The sequence below is a fragment of the Melospiza melodia genome, chromosome 6 (assembly GCF_035770615.1).
Source record: "Melospiza melodia melodia isolate bMelMel2 chromosome 6, bMelMel2.pri, whole genome shotgun sequence".
In the NCBI taxonomy this organism is placed as follows: Eukaryota; Metazoa; Chordata; class Aves; order Passeriformes; family Passerellidae; genus Melospiza; species Melospiza melodia.
The window spans coordinates 53,237,461-53,255,641 of NC_086199.1; the positions used below are offsets into that span (position 1 = coordinate 53,237,461).

Consider the following 18,181-nt stretch of genomic DNA (forward strand, 5'->3'; position numbering starts at 1 on the left):
CCTTGAGGCGTTACTAAGTTCTCCACATTGTGCTGACCACTCTGTGCGATTTCCAGAAAAAGACCTGGGGGTGGTGGCCGAGAGCTGCTGAACACGAGCCCAGGTGGCCAAGAAGGACAATGGCATCCTGGCATTGTCAGCAGTAGTGTGGCCAGCAGGACCAGGACAGTGACCATCCCTGTGTTCTGGGCACCGCTGAGGCCCCACCTTGACTTGTGGGGTCAGTTTTGGGCACCGTTATTCAAGACATTGAGCTGCTGGAGTGTGTCCAGAGAAGGGAATGGACCTGGGGGAGGAAGGGGGGATGCAGTCTCAGCCTGGAGAAAAGGAGGCTCAAGGAAGGGACCTTTCATTCTACAACTCCCTGAAGAGAGGCTGTAGCCTGTACCCTCTTCTCCCAATTGACAAGCAACAAGTGAAGAGGAAATGGCCTCAAGTTGTGCCAAGGCCTGTTTAGATCAGAGATTAAAAAATTTCTTCATGGAAAGTGTTGGCAGGCATTGGAACAGACTGCCCAGGGTGGTGGTGGAGTCACCATTGCTGGAGGTAAAAGCCGTGTGTATGCGGTGCTTGGGGACATGCTTTAGTCCCAAGCTTTAGTGGTGTGCTCGGCAGTGCTGGATTAGTGATTGGACTCAGTGATCTTACAGGTCTTTTCCAACCTAAATAATTCTGATTCTAGTACAGAAAGAAGGCCGCCCACGTGTAAGGCGGCTCACAGCAGCAAAATATGTCATGAGGGACATAAGAGAGGAGATTGGCTTTTGAAGGCACCCTGAAAGCTGCTGGGATGATGCTGAAATGAGAACAACACCCTGTTCCAGTTACCTTCAGCACCCGAACTCTGAACTCGGTTTGAAGGACACTTCTTAAAAGAAGCTGCAGGCTAAAGAAACGGGCTACAGCTGCATTCCCGTTATCCAGGGCTCTGGGGAAATAAAACTGCGGAAAGTGCGGAACGGCGTCCAGCAGCGCACGGCGTCGGAGGCGCCACAGCGCGGGTGGGCAGCGGCTCTGCATGGAGCCCGTGCTTGGAGCACTGACGGTGCAGGGGCTGCTGCGGGTGCCGGAGCAGGAACCGTGAGAAGGGACCGGGAGGAGTGGCCGGGAGGAGGGACCGGAGCAGGCCCGGGAGGAGGGACCGGAGCAAGGACCGGCAGCCCCAGCCCGGCACCGCCCCGGAAGCAGCGCGGAAGGCGGTGAGGCCGTCATGGGCCGGGCGGTGACCGTGGCCACCTGCGCCCTGAACCAGTGGGCTCTAGACTTTGAGGGCAACCTGGAGAGGATTTTCAGAAGTGAGTGTCCAGATGGCTGGCTGGCTGCCCCCGGCCATTAGGAGCCTCTTCCCTCCCTCCCTCCCTCCCTCCCTCCCTCCCTCCCACCGCGGGCGGCGCAGGGCAGCCCTTGTCTGTTTCACGCACTGCACTCCCAACACTTTTGCAGGTATCGACATCGCCAAGAGCAAAGGAGCCCGGTACCGGCTTGGGCCAGAGCTCGAAATCTGGTAAGGGCGCTTTGCTGGCTCTGCTTTGGTGCGATTCCAGTGAACTGTGCAAGAAAGTCGGGAAGAGCATTGGCCCCGAGGCGCTGCAGTGCCCAGAGCCGTGCTTGGAGCGTGCGGCCGTCAAAGGGGCAAAGAAAATCACTGTAGTGCTGAGCGCAGGACTGGGTCTCTTGTCTTGGAAACCTGACTGGAAGCGACAATTTTTAACCTATTTCAGTGAGTTTTCCTGCAGGGGAGCTGTAGTGCTTTGATTTCTGCCTGCTGTCCTGGAAGGAGTATCATGGGGTGATATAGAACGCTGCAGAGTTTTAAATGCTGTAAATAGGGATGGTGTTGACAGCATTGCTTGTTCATTTTCTATATAAATTACGTATGTGGGTGAAATGCTCCCTGTCTGAAGTAGTGTTGGTTCTTTGGCTCTGGTGCTCATCTTGCTGAATTTTTGGTTTCTCCTTTTTTCTATACACAGTGGGTATGGCTGCTCAGATCACTTTTATGAGTCTGACACACTCTTGCATTCGTTTCAAGTTCTGGAAAAGCTCTTGGAGTCTCCAGCTACTCAAGATATTATCTGTGATGTGGGAATGTAAGTTTATTTTGTTGTTGTAAACCTGTGATAAAGGTATAAGTCCTTAGGGAATGCTGCTTGTGCCATGCTCTGGATAGTGAGGGCTCTGCACCAAACTCTCAAACTTATCTTAGGAACTGCACTGCTTTTCCTCTTTTAATTACCATGACCAGGATTGCAACATGCAGACACTTTCTAAAAGATAATCCTTCCGAAGATTGCTGGTGGCTAATCCCTTCAAGAGAGAAATAGGGTAATTGCAGTTATATATTACAGTTATATATTGGATAATTACAGTAATATATTGGAAATCTTAATGTCTCGTACTTATTGTCACAGGTCAGACTTTGTGTGAGGTGTGACTCAAAGGGTTTTATAAATTGACTGTCTTGTGGGAATGTGGGGGCTGTTTTCACTGACAGACAACATAAGTATATGTGAAACTCACTGAAGCCATTGTAAGCCTTGTGCTGACACACAAGGAAGGGTGATAAATTATATCTGTAAAATTAATGTGTTAGTATTGATATAATTGTGTTAAGCTGGTTTGATTTTGAACTGGGTTGGCAGTGTCATGGGAGGTCACATTTGATTAAATAACCTGGCCCAGCCATGGGGAATCTTCTGGTGTGCTGCTCATGTTCCTAAGGCTCAGGTAGTAGTTGATATATCTGAGATTGACACCACAGTCAGTAACTCTGATTTTTTCTAGCTACTACTTTAACTAAAAAATTAGAAGCTAAAATGTCACATATTGTTTTGCTTGATTTCCTCCAGTGAGGTCTTCTGAATAGTTTTTGCAGTAAAGTAGATTCTGTAGCTTTTTATAATTTCATTTAATGAGTGTAGTCATTGCTGATTTTGGTTCTTATTTTCACAGGCCTGTTATGCACAGAAATGTTCGCTATAATTGTCGAGTGATCTTTTTAAATAAGTGAGTAGTTCTTGATATGTTTTGTGAGGTAACATATTATCTTTTCACGCACCAGTTTGGCCTTCAAGCAAGATTCTTCAGTGCTACTTAGAGGGATGGATTTATCTTCATATTTGCTAAATTCTGAGAGACAACTAAGGTTTCTCATGATCTATTTTTTCTTTTCTGATTTGTGGAAGCTGAATTCCCACTGCTTTCTGGAAAAGTTCAGAAAAACCCCTTGAGTCTGCAAGAAACTTTAAAAATGTTACATTATAAAAGAAGAAAAGAAGTTGTTCTTAATCAGTGTTCATATATAGGCTTGTTTGGCTGTACATCCTGTGTTAACCCAGTTTTTCTGTTTTGTTTTATTTAAGGAAGATTCTTCTGATCAGACCAAAAATATCACTGGCAAATTCAGGAAACTACAGGGAACTTAGATGGTTCACCCCATGGAGCAAAGCAAGGTATTCTGGCAACTCTAGGAATTGTGTTAAAAAACACAGCTTGCTGTTTGCAGCCACAGCAGCAGGGTTGAAATATCTACAGCAAATACTCACTGGCTGCTACAGGGAGAGCAGCAGGACAGAGTCAGCCAAGCCACATGGTTGCAGCTTGGTTAGGAAGCTTATTGAGCAGTCAAACTCTGAGTTGCTGAGCTGGAGGGAAAAAAAGTGGGGCTGCTTGATCCTGCAGCCAGTGTAGAGTGCCATTTTCCTGGTGTGTGCTTTCTAAGAACAGCCAGCTCAGGACTCTCAGGACTGGAGGGGCTCTGTTTGTCTCCTGAGTGCTGCATCCCAGTCCTGAGCTGGCAAACACTGAAGTGGATGAGCTCTGTCAGAACTTCTGCAGTGAATGAAAGCTGCCTACCTTATGATGCTGCAGAACACACCTGGCACTCATCTCTGATGCTGTGCACTCCTCTTGTAGTCAGGGAATGTTTCCAGCTCCAGGGTCTCAGCAAAGCACTTCTGATCCTCCTCTGAGCCCCAGCTGGTTCTGCACTGCTTGTGTAGTAACCCTGCAAAAAGAGAAACTTGCACCTGGCATTTGCCTTGTTTGGTGTGTTCTTTGTTAGCTCTGCTTTCTAGCCAGTATGGGGCATTCCTTACATTGCCTTTCTGAAATACAGATGTTGCTGTCTTAAAATGTTAGCATTTCTGATTAATTCCACAGAAAATATGAAGTTTTTTTTTTTTTCATTTTTTAAACACACACAGCCCTGTGCAACTTCAATAGAGTTTCTTTAACCAATGTTAGAAGGTGAGATGAGAACCAGGTTTTATGCTGTGATTTATGTAATGATGTATTCACAATCTCTTAACTTGATTTAGACATGTGGAGGAATATTTTCTGCCCAGGATAATTCAGGAAGTGACTGGACAGGTAAGCTGTTGGTTTTTTTTTTTTTTAATTTTGCATCTTCCAGATTCAGCAATTAACAACTGTAGTCTCCAAAATTCTGCTGCCAGTCGTGATTTAGATTCATATATTTCAGTGGTGGTTCTAAGTTGCATTAAATGACAGCATAATTTAACATTATTTATGTTAGTGTGTGGCAGCAAAGCAAGTAAATTTTAAATCTGCCTCAGTTATTTGTACATACAGAACCTTGATTGCCATATTTTGCACAATTTTGGTACTGTTTATCTGTGCTTGGGACTAGAATTGAGTATGTGTTTTTAGGTTAAAAAATTAAATTTTATTAAATTAAATTAAATTAAAAATCATTTAAACCTTATTTGCTCAGAAGGATCTAAAATTTATGCTAGTTCCCACTAAAGCATGAGTGTGATTTCTAGCAACAGACAGTCTCTGTTTTGTAGATTGTTTAATACTTGTCCTTAAGCACTGCATCTGTATACTACTGCAATAAAAACATGAAATCTCAATCAGTCCAGAAATTTGCATTTCAGAATTTTTTAAATTTTTTTTTTAATCCGACTTGGTATAAAATGAAAGAAGGTATAATGTGATTGATATTGTGTCACTAATTTCACATAAGTAAGCACTCAAATTTATGTTTTCTTAAGATTTGTAGTTCAAGTTTTTGAATTGAACAGCTTATTCTACTGCATGTGTGTAAGAATGTTCTTGTTTTTCCTCAGGAAACTGTTCCTTTTGGGGATGCAGTGCTAACAACCAAAGATACCTGCCTAGGAACAGAAATATGTGAAGAACTCTGGGCACCAAACAGGTAAAGGAGAAGAGGAAATAAAAAGTAATCTAAAACATACCCTGGAGCTGCCTGAATCAAATTTTTGTAGAGATCTGCTTATTATCCTTCTGTGTAATTTATTTTTCAGAAAGTGCCAGTAAGATAAAATATAATTAGGAGCAATACATACATCATGGGAAAGACCTCATTAGGCTAGGTGCGGGATGGCAAAGAAATGTTGGTTGTTAAACTAAATCAACTTGAAACAAGAAGGTAGGGAAGAAATACCAAAAACAAGCAGAATGAAAAGAGTGACCTAAGGAAATAAATGACAGGTAACTCTTGTGCTCACATTCCTGATACTTTTCCAAATCTCCCAGTTACATTGATTTCCCTTTAACTGCAGATGTGGTGTGTTGAAGATGCGATTTTTGTTTTTTAGTATTTCTTTCTTATGACATTGGAAAAAGAAAAAAAAGTAGTAAAAATCTTCTCCTTGTAGTTCTGTTTTTGGATTTACTAAAAGACAAGGAAAATGGGACAAGCAGTGTATATCCATGTTACCCTTTCAGACCAAGATTATTCTCTCTTTCTTTGAGATCTGGCCTTCTATAGAGTAGAAGGCATTTTGTTTAGAACAGAGTGAGCAAAAGCCCTCCTGACCTCTGCAGCCACTGCTGGTCTTTGACAGAGGAGCTGGGCAATGCAAGAAAACAGGTATTTTTGAAAGCCCTATCCTTGTTTGAGCTAAGACATGCAGAAAACTGACAGTGACATAAATGTTTCTGTTTGTCAGTGATTTTTTAATGACATTTGCAGTTTTCACAGCACAGTAGTGATTTATTTTTGTGCCTTTTTCTTTGACAGCCCTCACATTGAGATGGGACTTGATGGAGTGGAAATTTTCACCAACTCTTCTGGGAGTCACCACGTGCTGCGGAAGGCTCATGCCCGGGTGGATTTGGTGAATTCTGCCACAGCCAAGGTGTGTGCTTTTCTATTGGAAAGTTCTGTGTGTTTGAAAAATGATGAGAAGACACTTATTATTTGGTCTGTAATCCTATCTAACAGTGATAGGCACAAAAATAAAGCAATGAGTGTACATTACACTGTGAAAAAGCTGCTTTGTCATTGTAGTTTAGTGTGCTTTGCTTATATTTAACAGTATCTGCTCTCTCCTCTGATATCCAAACACAGCTTCTGTCATCGCCTTCCTGCTTTTCCCAACCTCAGTTTGAACTCAGAATTTTAATTTAGAAGTGCAGCTCTCTCTGTTTGGGTTGAGGGAATGACTCTTGCTACTAAGAGACTCCTGTCAAGAGAGAATCCCAGCCATAAATTATTCACAATGTAAAGGGAGAGGAAATTTGTAAGGAGAGCAGGAGCAGAGAAACAACATTTTGATTTTAAACATCCTGTCAGGTGCTACATTCTGAACAGCTTTTTTTTTTCCTCTTCCCTGCATGTTTGTTTCTCTGGCAGAATGGTGGAATATATATTTTAGCAAACCAGAAAGGCTGTGATGGTGATCGTCTGTATTATGATGGCTGTGCAATGATTTCCATGAATGGAGAAACAGTTGCACAAGGATCCCAGTTCTCTCTGGATGATGTGGTAATGTATTCACCCCATAGCTGCTGGAACATTTATGCTCAACACTTCCAAACATTTCAGATCTAGGTCCATATCTCTAGACTAAGAAGGGTGTATTTTAATTATGCTATTCAACTACATCTAATTATCTACAGTAGCTCTCCTGCTTTTGTGATGAAGGAAGAACTCTCACAGTGGAAGAACTTCATGAAAACATTTTTGTATGCAATCACCATGAGGAGGAGAAACTCTGTTAATTGAGATTGCAGCCTTTGCCCTTTCTTCCTTTAAATAAGGCAATGTTCTAATTATGACCCAGTCTTGTGGGCACAAGGTATCACTTTGATTTCAGAAAGTAGATTTGTCATCTAGCTTTCCTCACATTATGTGCAAGCTCCATCTCTTTCCCCAGTAACGTTTCTTGCCTTTTCCTTTGCCACAACTGATACTGTGGCATTTCTTGATGACACTTCTTTTGCCCAACATTGTTTATCTGTTTGTGTAGAGTGATCTAATGTTAAAAGCCTTTCCACAGGAGGTGCTGGTTGCCACTCTGGACCTGGAGGATGTTCGAAGTTACAGAGCAGAGATTTCATCTCGTAACTTGGCGGTAAGAACTCTTTGTGTTTGCAAACTGTGCCAAGTTTGAATGGGTATTGGATGTAAGAAGTATTTGCATGTCTTGATTTTTCACAGTATCTTAGAGAGCTGGTTTTTTTTTTAAACTATGTTAAAATTGGTGTCTTCTGAATTCTTCTGTACTATTGCTTAGGCAAGTAAAGTGAATCCTTATCCCAGAGTAAAAGTGAACTTTGCTCTGTCGTGTCCTGATGATTTAGCTGTTCCTACTTGTATGCCAATCCAGTGGAGACACCACAGTCCTGAGGAGGAGATCAGGTAATCAAATGCTGAATCTGTTGCTTGAAAATTATTTTGGTTTAAAAAAAAAAAAAACAAAACTCAAAGAAAGAGATAAGATGTTGTTCAGACATAAGTAAAGGAAATCTCTCATTGGAAGACCACAGTAAATATGTTGACTTGCTTAGGTGTTATTCCCTAACCTTCTTAGAATAGTCACGTTCTGTAATTTCAGCCTTGGACCTGCATGTTGGCTCTGGGACTATTTAAGGCGCAGCAAACAGGTAAGAACAACTGGGTTTGTTTTTCCCTTGCAATACACAACTTCTTTTGTGCCACAGGCACAATCCAAATTGTTTTCCTGTGCTGCTGGTAACCCAAACTGATGTTAGTCCAAGGTGCAAAGTTTGAGTTTTTCACTGGTAGCTCAGTCAGACTTAAAAATTGTATTCCAAGTGTGATTTCAGTATGCTCTGTGCACCTTTCCCTTAGGAATTGTGCTTTCCTGAGTGCAACAAAGTGACATGAAGTTGTCATTCAGTGTAATAGTAAAGTATATATGAAAAATATTGTCCTTTTTTATTAGCATTTCTGTCTTACTAGAGGGTAAAGACAACTGGAATTTTTTCTAGGCAAAGGGTTTTACACTGACTGCTTATTTGATTACCCAGTTGATGAGAGTTTAGAGGATTTCCTCTGGGTGGTTTGTTCTGTTTTTCCTCAATAATACATAAGCCTTGAACAATATGAAGTCTTGAAAATGCTTGTCATTCTTCTACAGGAGTGTGTTTCTGAGTGGTACAGTACATATTTTTTTCCTTATTTTGTTATGTGGAACCTCTTCCTTGCTCTGTTTTGAAGGCAGGATTTCTCCTACCTCTGAGTGGTGGAATTGACAGCTCTGCTACAGCTTGCATAGTTTATTCCATGTGCCACCAGGTTTGCCTGGCAGTCAAGAATGGCAGTAAGTAAATCTGTGTGTCTGGCCAGCTGTGTTTATTAATGGTTATGGATAAGTTAATATTAGCTGGGTGCTGTAGCTGCAAGAGCTTATTAATTGCAGACCCTTTTTTTGTTGTTCTAATGGCGTCCTTTGTATCTCTTCAGAAATTCCAGTAAAAATGTGTGTCCAAATTCAGATTCTCTGAATTGGCATAATAGTTTCTGGTTTGGGTTTAAGAACTGGATGTGGAACTCAGACTAGTTTCTGTCTAAACTATTGTTCAAATGTTGGCTGATGTAGTCTTCAGTTTATTCTCAGAATTTTCCCCTTCTGTTAAAAGCAGCACTACAAAGCATGGTTAGGAATGGTTTAAGTTCTTTAAGTTCTGGCTTTAAGCAGACTTCATGCTTTTAGCTAAGTCTTTGTGCATACTGGATCGTGTTTTCTATGAAAATTCTTCAGTAGATCTAAAGGATTTAACACTTCTGTGCTCAAAATCAGAAGAAAAATCAGCAATTCTTTTATTTGATAGATGAAATTTTTCTGGGAAGATAGATGTGGTAGTCAATTTATCATGGGCACTGTAAAGCTTGATTGGAATACAAGGGGTGTACAAGATATTTGCACATTTTGCAAAGGCAGGAGCACAATAATTTCCACTCCGCTTCTGTTTCTTCTGCTCTGTCCTCAGATGCAGATGTGCTGGCTGATACACGCAGGATTGTGAATGATGGGACCTACATCCCTGAGGATCCTCGGGAGTTCTGCAAGCGTGTCCTCACCACGTGCTACATGGCTAGTGAGAACTCCTCCCAGGATACCTGCAACAGGGCCAAGCTGCTGGCTGAGCAAATAGGCAGGTACAAGCTCAGAAGTGGTGGGAAAAAACCATCACGTTCTGGCAAAGACTTACATCTAAAATGTTCAAACTCAAAAAGGGGAAAAAAATAAGAGAGGAATAGGAAGTGGGTTAAGTAGGAATGCTACAGATGTTATTACTAAAGTGTTAAAATGATGCCAACTTAGAAGCATTTGGCAAAGGACATGCAATTTTGGAAACAGACTCTGAGAAGTGTTATTCTTTCCCAAGTTTCTTCCTACCAGATCTGAGATTTTAGCACCTTAAAACCTCATTTGATGGGTGGATTTTTGGTGGGTTTTTTTTCTATTTTATCTAGTCAGATTGTGCTGGCTGAGTCACTTGTGCTTGAATTCTTCTCAGCTACCACATCAGCCTGAACATCGATGCAGCTGTGAAAGTTGTTGTGAAGATATTCAGTGTGGTGACAGGTCGAACTCCCAAGTTTTCTGTCTATGGAGGGAGCAGCAGAGAGAGCCTGGCACTCCAGAATGTGCAGGTGTGTGTCCTCTAGGCTGAATCACATCACACTCTTTTGGTTCTGTGGGCTTTGGGTTGATTTTTTTTATTTTCTAAACTAACCAACAACTCTGCTTTAGTTCCCGAGTGTTAGTTATCCTGTTTGGTAGTTTTTGTTAATTTGAGGACTTGATCTTTCTCTGTTACTGGAGAAATCCAGCTGTTTGCTCTGGAAGCAAACATTGAATTCTTTGTCAGCTTTTGGGCAACAGGAGAGGTTTAGGTCACAGGGGAGTGTGGATATTTGCTTAACATTACCAACAGTTCTGCTGGAGCTGGATCCTAGGTTGGTTTGGCATTGCTGCCATCCTTAGAAAAAGCTGAGTTTCAGAATGGGGACAAAAGCAATGTAAACTTTTTAGAAATGTTGTCTATTAGACTAGAGAGATTTATTTACTCTATAAAAGGATATGGTTTATCTGCATGCTTCATCCATCATGGATCCTTGTTAGTGCTATCAGAGGTAGCAAATGGCAACTACTCCCCAATTTGCAGCTGGCCAGGAGAAACTTCCTCAGTCTGTGGCAGTAGCAGGTACTGAACCTGGATTTCCTGACTGTGTTCAGCAATTTCTCCACAAGACTGTCCTTCTTGCAGTCATGCTTGGTCACCCTAATTCTTTAAGATTTTCTAATCTTTCTGATATTTACATTCTTGTAACTAACTTTCTCACACATTTTCTGTAAATAACTCATTGTTTTGCATTCTTTTATAAGAGAAATGTGATAGACTGTTGGTTTGTCCAGTGTCATTGGAGAGGTGACACTGTCACCCTCCAATCCACTGTCACTTTTAGAACACTATAAATGTTAAAGTCAGAAAATAATCTTCCTTTTTTCTTCACCTTGAGAGCAGCAGTGTGCGCTTGTGTTCTTTCATGTCGTATAGTGACAAAAAATGCTTACCCTGCCCAAATTTTATTCTTCTTGAGCTTGTTTAGACAATTGATTAATAAAAGTGTCTGGGGAGAAATCACTCTGCTATGTAAATTTTGCTTTCCTTTTCATTTTTCTCTGCAGGCTAGAATAAGAATGGTGCTTGCCTACCTGTTTGCTCAGCTGACACTGTGGGCTCGTGGGATGCCAGGGGGACTGCTGGTGCTGGGAACAGCCAATGTGGATGAAAGGTTGGTGAAAATTGGGAATCCAAACCCACGTGTAACAGGTCACTGTCATTTCCTGCCACTCTACCAAATACCTCTGTAGATTATGCTCAGAAGAGGTAACAACCTAAGAATGCACTGGTAACAGTGAAATTAATGAAAATAGATAAATCAGCTTGAATGGGAAATTGTGTATTTTTCAGAGGTTTAGCCAAAGTATTGCTATAGCATTTCCCATAAAATGCTGTTTTCAGTAGAGCTTACCTGTGCATTCACTAGGCTAACTTCCCAATTTGTTGAATTTTCAATTACTGTATTAGGAATGAAGATGTGAACTTTTAGCTGAAAAAGCAGACCTTAAAATCTGGAGTACTGTTAGTAGAGCTGGTATCTGAAGATTAAAGCAATCCCTGTAAGATTGTGGGAGTGGTAACCTCTAAAGCTGTGTGCTGGTTGTGTGGGTGTTTTGAGATCTGAGATTGTTTTAATTAGTCATCACAGTATTTTAATTGTTTTGAACATATTGCCTCAACATGGATAGTTTTGCAGTGCTTTATGATTGTTTAAAGTATCATCTGGAAATTTCATGGCTTTAGGATAGCCCTGCTGCAGTTAAACATGTTGCCCTTTAGGTGTAAATATGTTACTAATCTGCAGTTTGTTTCTCCCTTTCTTTATGCTTCATATAAATTCTCTATAGTGTCAAGGGTTATATATTATGCTGCAGTTACATTATTATTAACTGTTGCTGTATAAAATTTCCTGTTTTGCTCAGTCTCCGTGGTTACTTGACCAAGTACGACTGCTCCAGTGCTGATATCAACCCCATTGGTGGCATCAGCAAGACTGATTTGAAGAGCTTCATTCAGTACTGCATTGAAAACTTCCAGCTCACAGCCCTCAGGAGGTGAGCAATGATTCAGTGACTGTGTTTGTTCATTCCACTGGCGGAACTGTCTGAGCCAGGTGCTTCGTTTTTTGGGATGAAGTGCTGTTTTAACAAACCAACACTGATAAGACTGCATGGAATCCATATTTTTCCTTTTCCCTCTGTCTTTCAGTATAATGTCAGCTCCACCCACTGCAGAGTTGGAGCCCCTGGTGGATGGACAAGTGGCTCAAACTGATGAGGTAATGCGGTGTTGTTGGGTCCGCAGGATGAGGTGAGAGATGAGAATTTGGCCCCATGTTCTCAGAAGGCTGATTTATTATATTATGATATTATATTCAAAAAATTATATACTAAAACTATATTAAATATAGAGAAAGGATACAAACAGAGGGCTGGAAGAGAATGATAATAAAAACCCGTGACAGACTTGGTGAGTTTGACACAGCTGGCTGGGATTGGTCATTAATTAAAAACAATTCACATGGAACCAATCAAAGATGCACCTGTTGGTAAGCAACTTCAAGACCACATTCCAAGCAATCAGATAATTATTGTTGACATTTCTTTTCTGAGGCTTCTCAGCTTCTCAAGAGAAAAATCCTGGCAAAGGGATTTTTCAGAAAATATTATGGTAAGAAGGTAATAGTGAGCAGTGCCATTAAAATGCTTTAAGCCTTACCCCAAAATCTGGGGTTTGTCCCATAGCTCTTGTTTACTCCTGTATGTAACCATGCTTACTGACAGGTGGGTTATAACCAGTCTTAAAGCTGCCAACAAGGCATTAGTTCCCCACACCTGCCCTATCTGTGTTGACAATAGTTTCCAAAACAGCAAATTAATATTTTTGAATTATTTTAGATTTTTGGACACTTAGAACCCTATCTGTGTTGACAATAATTTCCAAAACAGCAAATTAACATTTTTGAATTATTTTAGGTTTCTTGGCACTTAAAAGAATGGGTGTTGTAAAATGCAATTTATTTTATGTTTTTTTTTTTAATATTACTAGAAAGTGAGGGCCTTACTGCTATGAAAATGACTGGTGGCAAAGCACTCTTTTCCCCACATCCTTTTCTTTGCTATCACTTTCAAAAGGAGAGGACTGATAAAATGGCCTCTGTGGCCTCCAATCTCCCAATTCAGAGAAATACCAGTGTTTTTTTTTATTTCTGCTCATAGTATTACTATGTCTTTTTGATATTGACAATATCATTTTGGTGTTTCTTTTATTTAAGTGGATTATTTTTATTGCTCCATGAAAGTATTCATTAAAATTTGCATAGTTAAGATTTTCTTTGACTTTCTGTGTGCATTTTCAGGCAGATATGGGGATGACATATGCAGAGCTCTCAATCTATGGGAAATTAAGGAAAATTGGAAAGGCTGGACCATACAGTATGTTCTGTAAGCTGATTGATATATGGAAGGAAATTTTTACTCCAAGAGAGGTAATAACAAAACCAAAGAGAAAAAAAATCAAGTAGTTTAATGCTTTTGCCAAAATAGAGCATGTTTGGAGAAAGGTCAGGTTCCTTTTAACTGAAAGTAATAGTTTCATTATTTTGTGTTTAGAGATTATTCTGCAGGTGCAGCAGAGTATGCTGGAAAAGGTGGCCTGCATCTCTTAAATGGAGCTTGTTGTCTCATGCTGCAAATTGCTAAAACATTTGTTAATTGAGTAATTTGAAAACAATTACTTCAGAATTATACCTTGGGGAAAATTGTTCTCTAAAATACAGATGACCAACTACTCTTGAAGCCTTTGGTTATGTGTTCTGAGACAAAAAACGTCTCTTGTTTTGGAAGAATATCTAGACCGTGTAAAAGTAGAAAACAGTCTCCAAAACACTGTGCTCCTCTCAGTTTTTAAATTAAAATACTAAGAAACTTCATCTGGTTAAAAGCTACATTCTTTGTACACCAGGTGGCATCCAAGGTTAAGCATTTCTTCAGGATGTATTCAGTCAACAGGCACAAAATGACCACCCTCACTCCTTCCTACCACGCTGAAAGCTACAGTCCAGAGGACAACCGCTTCGACCTGAGGCCTTTCCTCTACAACATCTCGTGGTCCTGGCAGTTCAGGTGTATAGACAAACAGGTAAATGCCTTCTGACAAGCAGGTAAATGCCTTCTGCTTCTGGAATGATTTTGCATTTAAATTATTCAAAGTGGGTCAAGCCCAGTTCCAGTGAATCTCAGGAAAAGACAACTAGCACATAGGGTAGCAGTTATTACAGAAATAACTGTGATTGTTCTTTTCACATAACTGTGAGGTGAAATCCCCTGATTTCAGTGTAGGCTGTTTAGGTTCTTTTTTGTCATACTGCTATGAAAACAAGAACAAGAAGAAAATAAAAGAATACGTGTACTGAGGACTGAAAGTAATAGGTGTACCCAGACTCATGAGGTCCTGTGCTAATGGGATAAACAAGTTTTGGGTTTTGATTTCAGTTCAGGACCTATCTGAAGGGATCTGCTTAATTGCAGAATTAAGACTTGACCCACGTCAGTGTGAGGAGAGCAAGTGTAAGAGGCAGCAATTCACTGTGAGTGCTTCTCCCAGCTGCTTCTGCAACAATTCCTTTTTTGAATCTCAAGTTAGCTGACTCACAAATTCATGTTTGCTCAAACACAGCAGTAGTAATGGTACCATGCTCAGTTTGAGCACTGAGATGTGGAGGGGCCCAGGCAATTATTGAAACCATGCTTTACTTTTTATAGTTTTTAGCCACCCCTTCAAACTTATTTTTAATGTCTCTTTTGTGGCACAAATGCTGGGGTGAAAAATTTTAGCACCTTGAAGTTTTTCTGGCAGAGATTTTATGCCCCAGTTGCTTTTAAGAATATGTTTATACATGTAATAAAATACTAATTCCTTCATCTGTGAAATGCCAGACATGTTGTAATAGTATTTTACTACCTTGAAACCTGGGATAAATGCTACCATGTGCAGTACTTAATTGTAAAGTAGTATAGTGGGGGATTTTTACATCACATTGGACTTTTTCCCACTGAAGTCCAGGACAAAAGTTATTTTGGTCTCAGTGGGAGTCTGGGAAAATGTTTTTGTAGGGTCTGGACCAAAATGTAATTATTTTATGCTTATAGTAATTAAGATCTTTTAATGGTGCAGATATTCTTACATTCTCTAACTAGATTTGTATGTAATAGCAGTTGTGCTCTGTAAGGGTAGTGGTCATTGCAACTTATTCCTGGGAACCAGGAGTCAAGTTTAGGGAGGATTTTATTGTGTAGATTAGAGTAACCTGAACTGATAGCTCCTGCAGCTCTTTGCAAGATTGGAAAACGATAACTTGCAGTGGTTTGAGTCAAATCTGCCCTATTCAAGAAAAGGAATATAGGAAGAGTTTCTTCTTAATGAAGGCGTTCAGCACAATTGTAATTCTGAAGAGAATCACTCTCTGGGACAGTGTGCCACTGATGATTCTGCTTCTGGGACTCAATCTGCACTTAAAATTTTTCTAGCATAGTAACAGGACAGTGAAAATATGGCATAAACTTGACATAAAACCCACCTTTAGTTAGGTAATGCCAGGTTTTCCTGTAGGAGAGTCATGTTACAGCTCAAGCTCATTTGTGAATGGAAACAAGTTGGAGTGCTAATGATAGAGAAATCTGTTGGATTTGTAGAAAGTACTTTTCTGCTTTGGATGTAGTCAAGCCAGTTTAGTTATCCACTCATTTTTAATGCGAAATGCCCTTTGCATTTGCTGTAGAAGGAACAGGGGTAAAAGGAATTTAAGATCATAATTTAAGATCATTTGCTGGGAATTACGAGATTTGCTCTTGGAATCTTCGTATCATTCTGCTCTACCTGGCTGAGGGGGTTTAGAACAACCCTACGAACTCTGTAGCTTCTGCCTTGGAGCTGTGTCTGAACTAAAGGATTTGTGGTCAGAGCAAAAATGATGCACTTCCAGGTGCCAAAATACTCACTGGGATTTTAATAGCTGCCACAATTTGAAGGAACTGTGATGCAGCTCCTTCAGATTTGCCAGAAGAAAGCTGGCAAATCTGCCTGCAAGGACGAGATATCTGCAGGCCATCCTCTGCTTTTTCCAGTGTTACACCACAAGATTAGCTGCATTTGGTCAAACCAAAAGATTTATTCGCTTCATAAAAACCTGATCTGTGTGTGTCTCTTTTACAACCAGTAGGAGATGTTGATGGAAGAAGCAGCTTATTTTTTGGTTTCTTTTTTACATGCAGGTATCCAAGCTAGAAAAAAAGGAAGGAATTTCTGTAGTTGAAGATGTGGACTGACTTCCTGTCTTGTTTAACCGTGGTAATTAATTTGCCAAACAGAATGTTCAAAACTGGATTATATTGTGATAATGAGCAGGGATAACCTGCTTAACAGTTCTTGAGCTGACTGTTGTAATCAATTCTTTTAATTGACTCCCTGTTTTACTCCCAATATACTTAAACTGTAGTTTGGCCAAGGGATCATTAAGGATCTCTTTCAACTTTTTGAGTTAATTGCCTTTAATTTAAGAACTCACCTTACTTTGCAATAAACTTGTCATTTTGTCATGCTAATTGACTCAGTTCTTATTCTACATGTTTTGTTATTTACCTGGCACTGGCTTTGTAGACTGGTCCAGTGTTTTGAGTGGCCACAAAGTCAAACTCTGTAAGTTGTTGGAGGCATGTCTGTCTTGAAGCAGATGGATAATCTTCATGTTAGTGAGGTCGAATTTAGAGTTTAACTTCTTGTTTCCTTTGAATATTGCAGAGTGAAGTATAAAACCAGCGTCCTCTGAGCTCAATTAGAGTGTTACCCACATCCATTTTTAATTTAATGTCTTCAAACTGATCTTTTAAATTTGTTCAGTGCTGTGGAGCAATAAAAAAGGATGGGTTTGTTCCTTTGTCTGAGGCCCTTTTCTGCCTTTTCATTTAATGTTTAGCTGTTCCCATTTCTTTTTTAAACTTTAATTTGAAAGGTGCACTTCTCATAGGGAAAACAAGAAATGCATTTCTGCAGTTCTGGGCAAACAATATTCTTAACTGCAGCAACAGGAGAGCTCAGGCCCAGTGAGACTTCTGTTAAAATAGTCTTATATTGTGCTAGCATAAAATGTCTGCTAAAAAGGGCACATTCTCCACATTTGTTTTCCACAACTCAGGAGTTGATTCACTTGGAGTTAAAGATGCTGCAGGAAGAATGGAAAACCCCCAGCTGTGATTTGCCTTCCTTCACAGTTAGTTGGACACTTCCAATTCCAGCTACAGGGAGTGGATGAATTCTGAAGAGAAGTTCAAAAATTTGTTGTGTATTTGAAGACTTCTTATTTCTTTGTTTCCTTTGGAAGTTACTGGTTTCTCTTTCTGGACAATCACAGAAGAGGAAACATTTGCTTTCATTCAAATAAAAAATAAGAGCACAAACCCACAATATTTACATATGTCTTCTGTGTTGTTACAGTTAGCGTTGTTACCCAATCTATTTCAGACACTTTTCTTTTTTAGCAATTGCATTTACAGCACATGTACAAATTGCATTTTATTTCTTACCTGCTAATGCTGTACCAGGTCACTCCTATTTGCCTTTTACTATCCAGAAATTTTCACTGCTGCCTCTAGTTTGACTGTTATCAACACTTAGCTCCAATGTTATCAGTGCGTTGTTGCCTACTGAGAATGGGAAATAATTCTAACATCTAGCTGATGATGTTCACTTTTTACTAGAGACTACTTGTATTTGGTTTGTGTGGCCAGGTTTTAGTGGCAGGGGGGGTTACAGAAGTGGCTTCTTTGAGAAGCTCCTGGAAGCTTCCTGCAGCAGAGGCAGAGCTAATCCCAGCTGGCTCCAGGATGGACCAAGGCCAAGCCAACCAGTGATGGGAGTAATGCCTCTGATAACAGAATTTAAGAAGGAAAAAAGGTGTTGTGCAGAAGTAATTGCAGCCAGGGAAGAGCAGGGGGAGATGTGAGGGGAACAGCGCTGCAGACACCCAGGTCAGGGCAGAAGGAGGAGCTGGAGCTGAGATTCCCCTGCAGCCCCTGGTGAGGCAGCTGTGATCCTGCAGCCCAGGGAGGGCACAGGGATGCACAGACCCACCTGCAGCCCATGGAGGGAGGGCACAGGGATGCACAGACCCACCTGCAGCCCATGCAGGGAGGGCACAGGGATGCACAGACCCACCTGCAGTCCATGGAGGGAGGGCACAGGGATGCACAGACCCACCTGCAGCCATGGAGGGCACAGGGATGCACAGACCCACCTGCAGCCCATGGAGGGCACA

The 18,181-nt window shown here is 40.8% G+C and overlaps 1 protein-coding gene across 2 annotated transcripts; it reads left to right on the forward strand.

Annotated features, from left to right (window-relative positions):
* Positions 1-1,174: 1,174 nt before the first annotated feature.
* Positions 1,175-17,331, forward strand: NADSYN1 (NAD synthetase 1). 2 transcript variants are annotated; one of them, XM_063158182.1, is made up of 22 exons: positions 1,175-1,295; positions 1,444-1,504; positions 1,974-2,090; positions 2,953-3,006; positions 3,363-3,452; positions 4,320-4,371; positions 5,094-5,182; positions 6,011-6,128; positions 6,626-6,757; positions 7,272-7,346; positions 7,509-7,633; positions 7,830-7,878; positions 8,456-8,558; positions 9,229-9,397; positions 9,760-9,895; positions 10,935-11,041; positions 11,793-11,924; positions 12,079-12,148; positions 13,229-13,357; positions 13,834-14,010; positions 16,143-16,218; positions 17,063-17,331. In XM_063158182.1, exons 1-21 carry the CDS (start codon positions 1,211-1,213, stop codon positions 16,194-16,196), a joined length of 2,124 nt encoding a protein of 707 aa, XP_063014252.1. In that variant the 5' UTR covers positions 1,175-1,210; the 3' UTR covers positions 16,197-16,218; positions 17,063-17,331. The 2 variants fall into 2 exon arrangements, with proteins under 2 accessions (XP_063014252.1, XP_063014251.1); XM_063158181.1 differs by lacking the exon at positions 17,063-17,331 and having other exon boundaries at positions 16,143-16,808.
* The last annotated feature ends 850 nt before the right edge of the window (positions 17,332-18,181 follow it).

What these genes read in the sequence shown, in the direction of transcription:
- NADSYN1 (XM_063158182.1), top strand. Translation starts at nt 1,211, where the DNA reads ATGGGCCGGGCGGTGACCGTGGCCACCTGCGCCCTGAACCAGTGGGCT. An exon ending in CTGGCTGAGCAAATAGGCAG is followed by an intron (nt 9,398 to 9,759) that starts GTACAAGCTCAG and finishes AATTCTTCTCAG; the next exon opens with CTACCACATCAGCCTGAACA. An exon ending in TCAGGTGTATAGACAAACAG is followed by an intron (nt 14,011 to 16,142) that starts GTAAATGCCTTC and finishes TTTTACATGCAG; the next exon opens with GTATCCAAGCTAGAAAAAAA.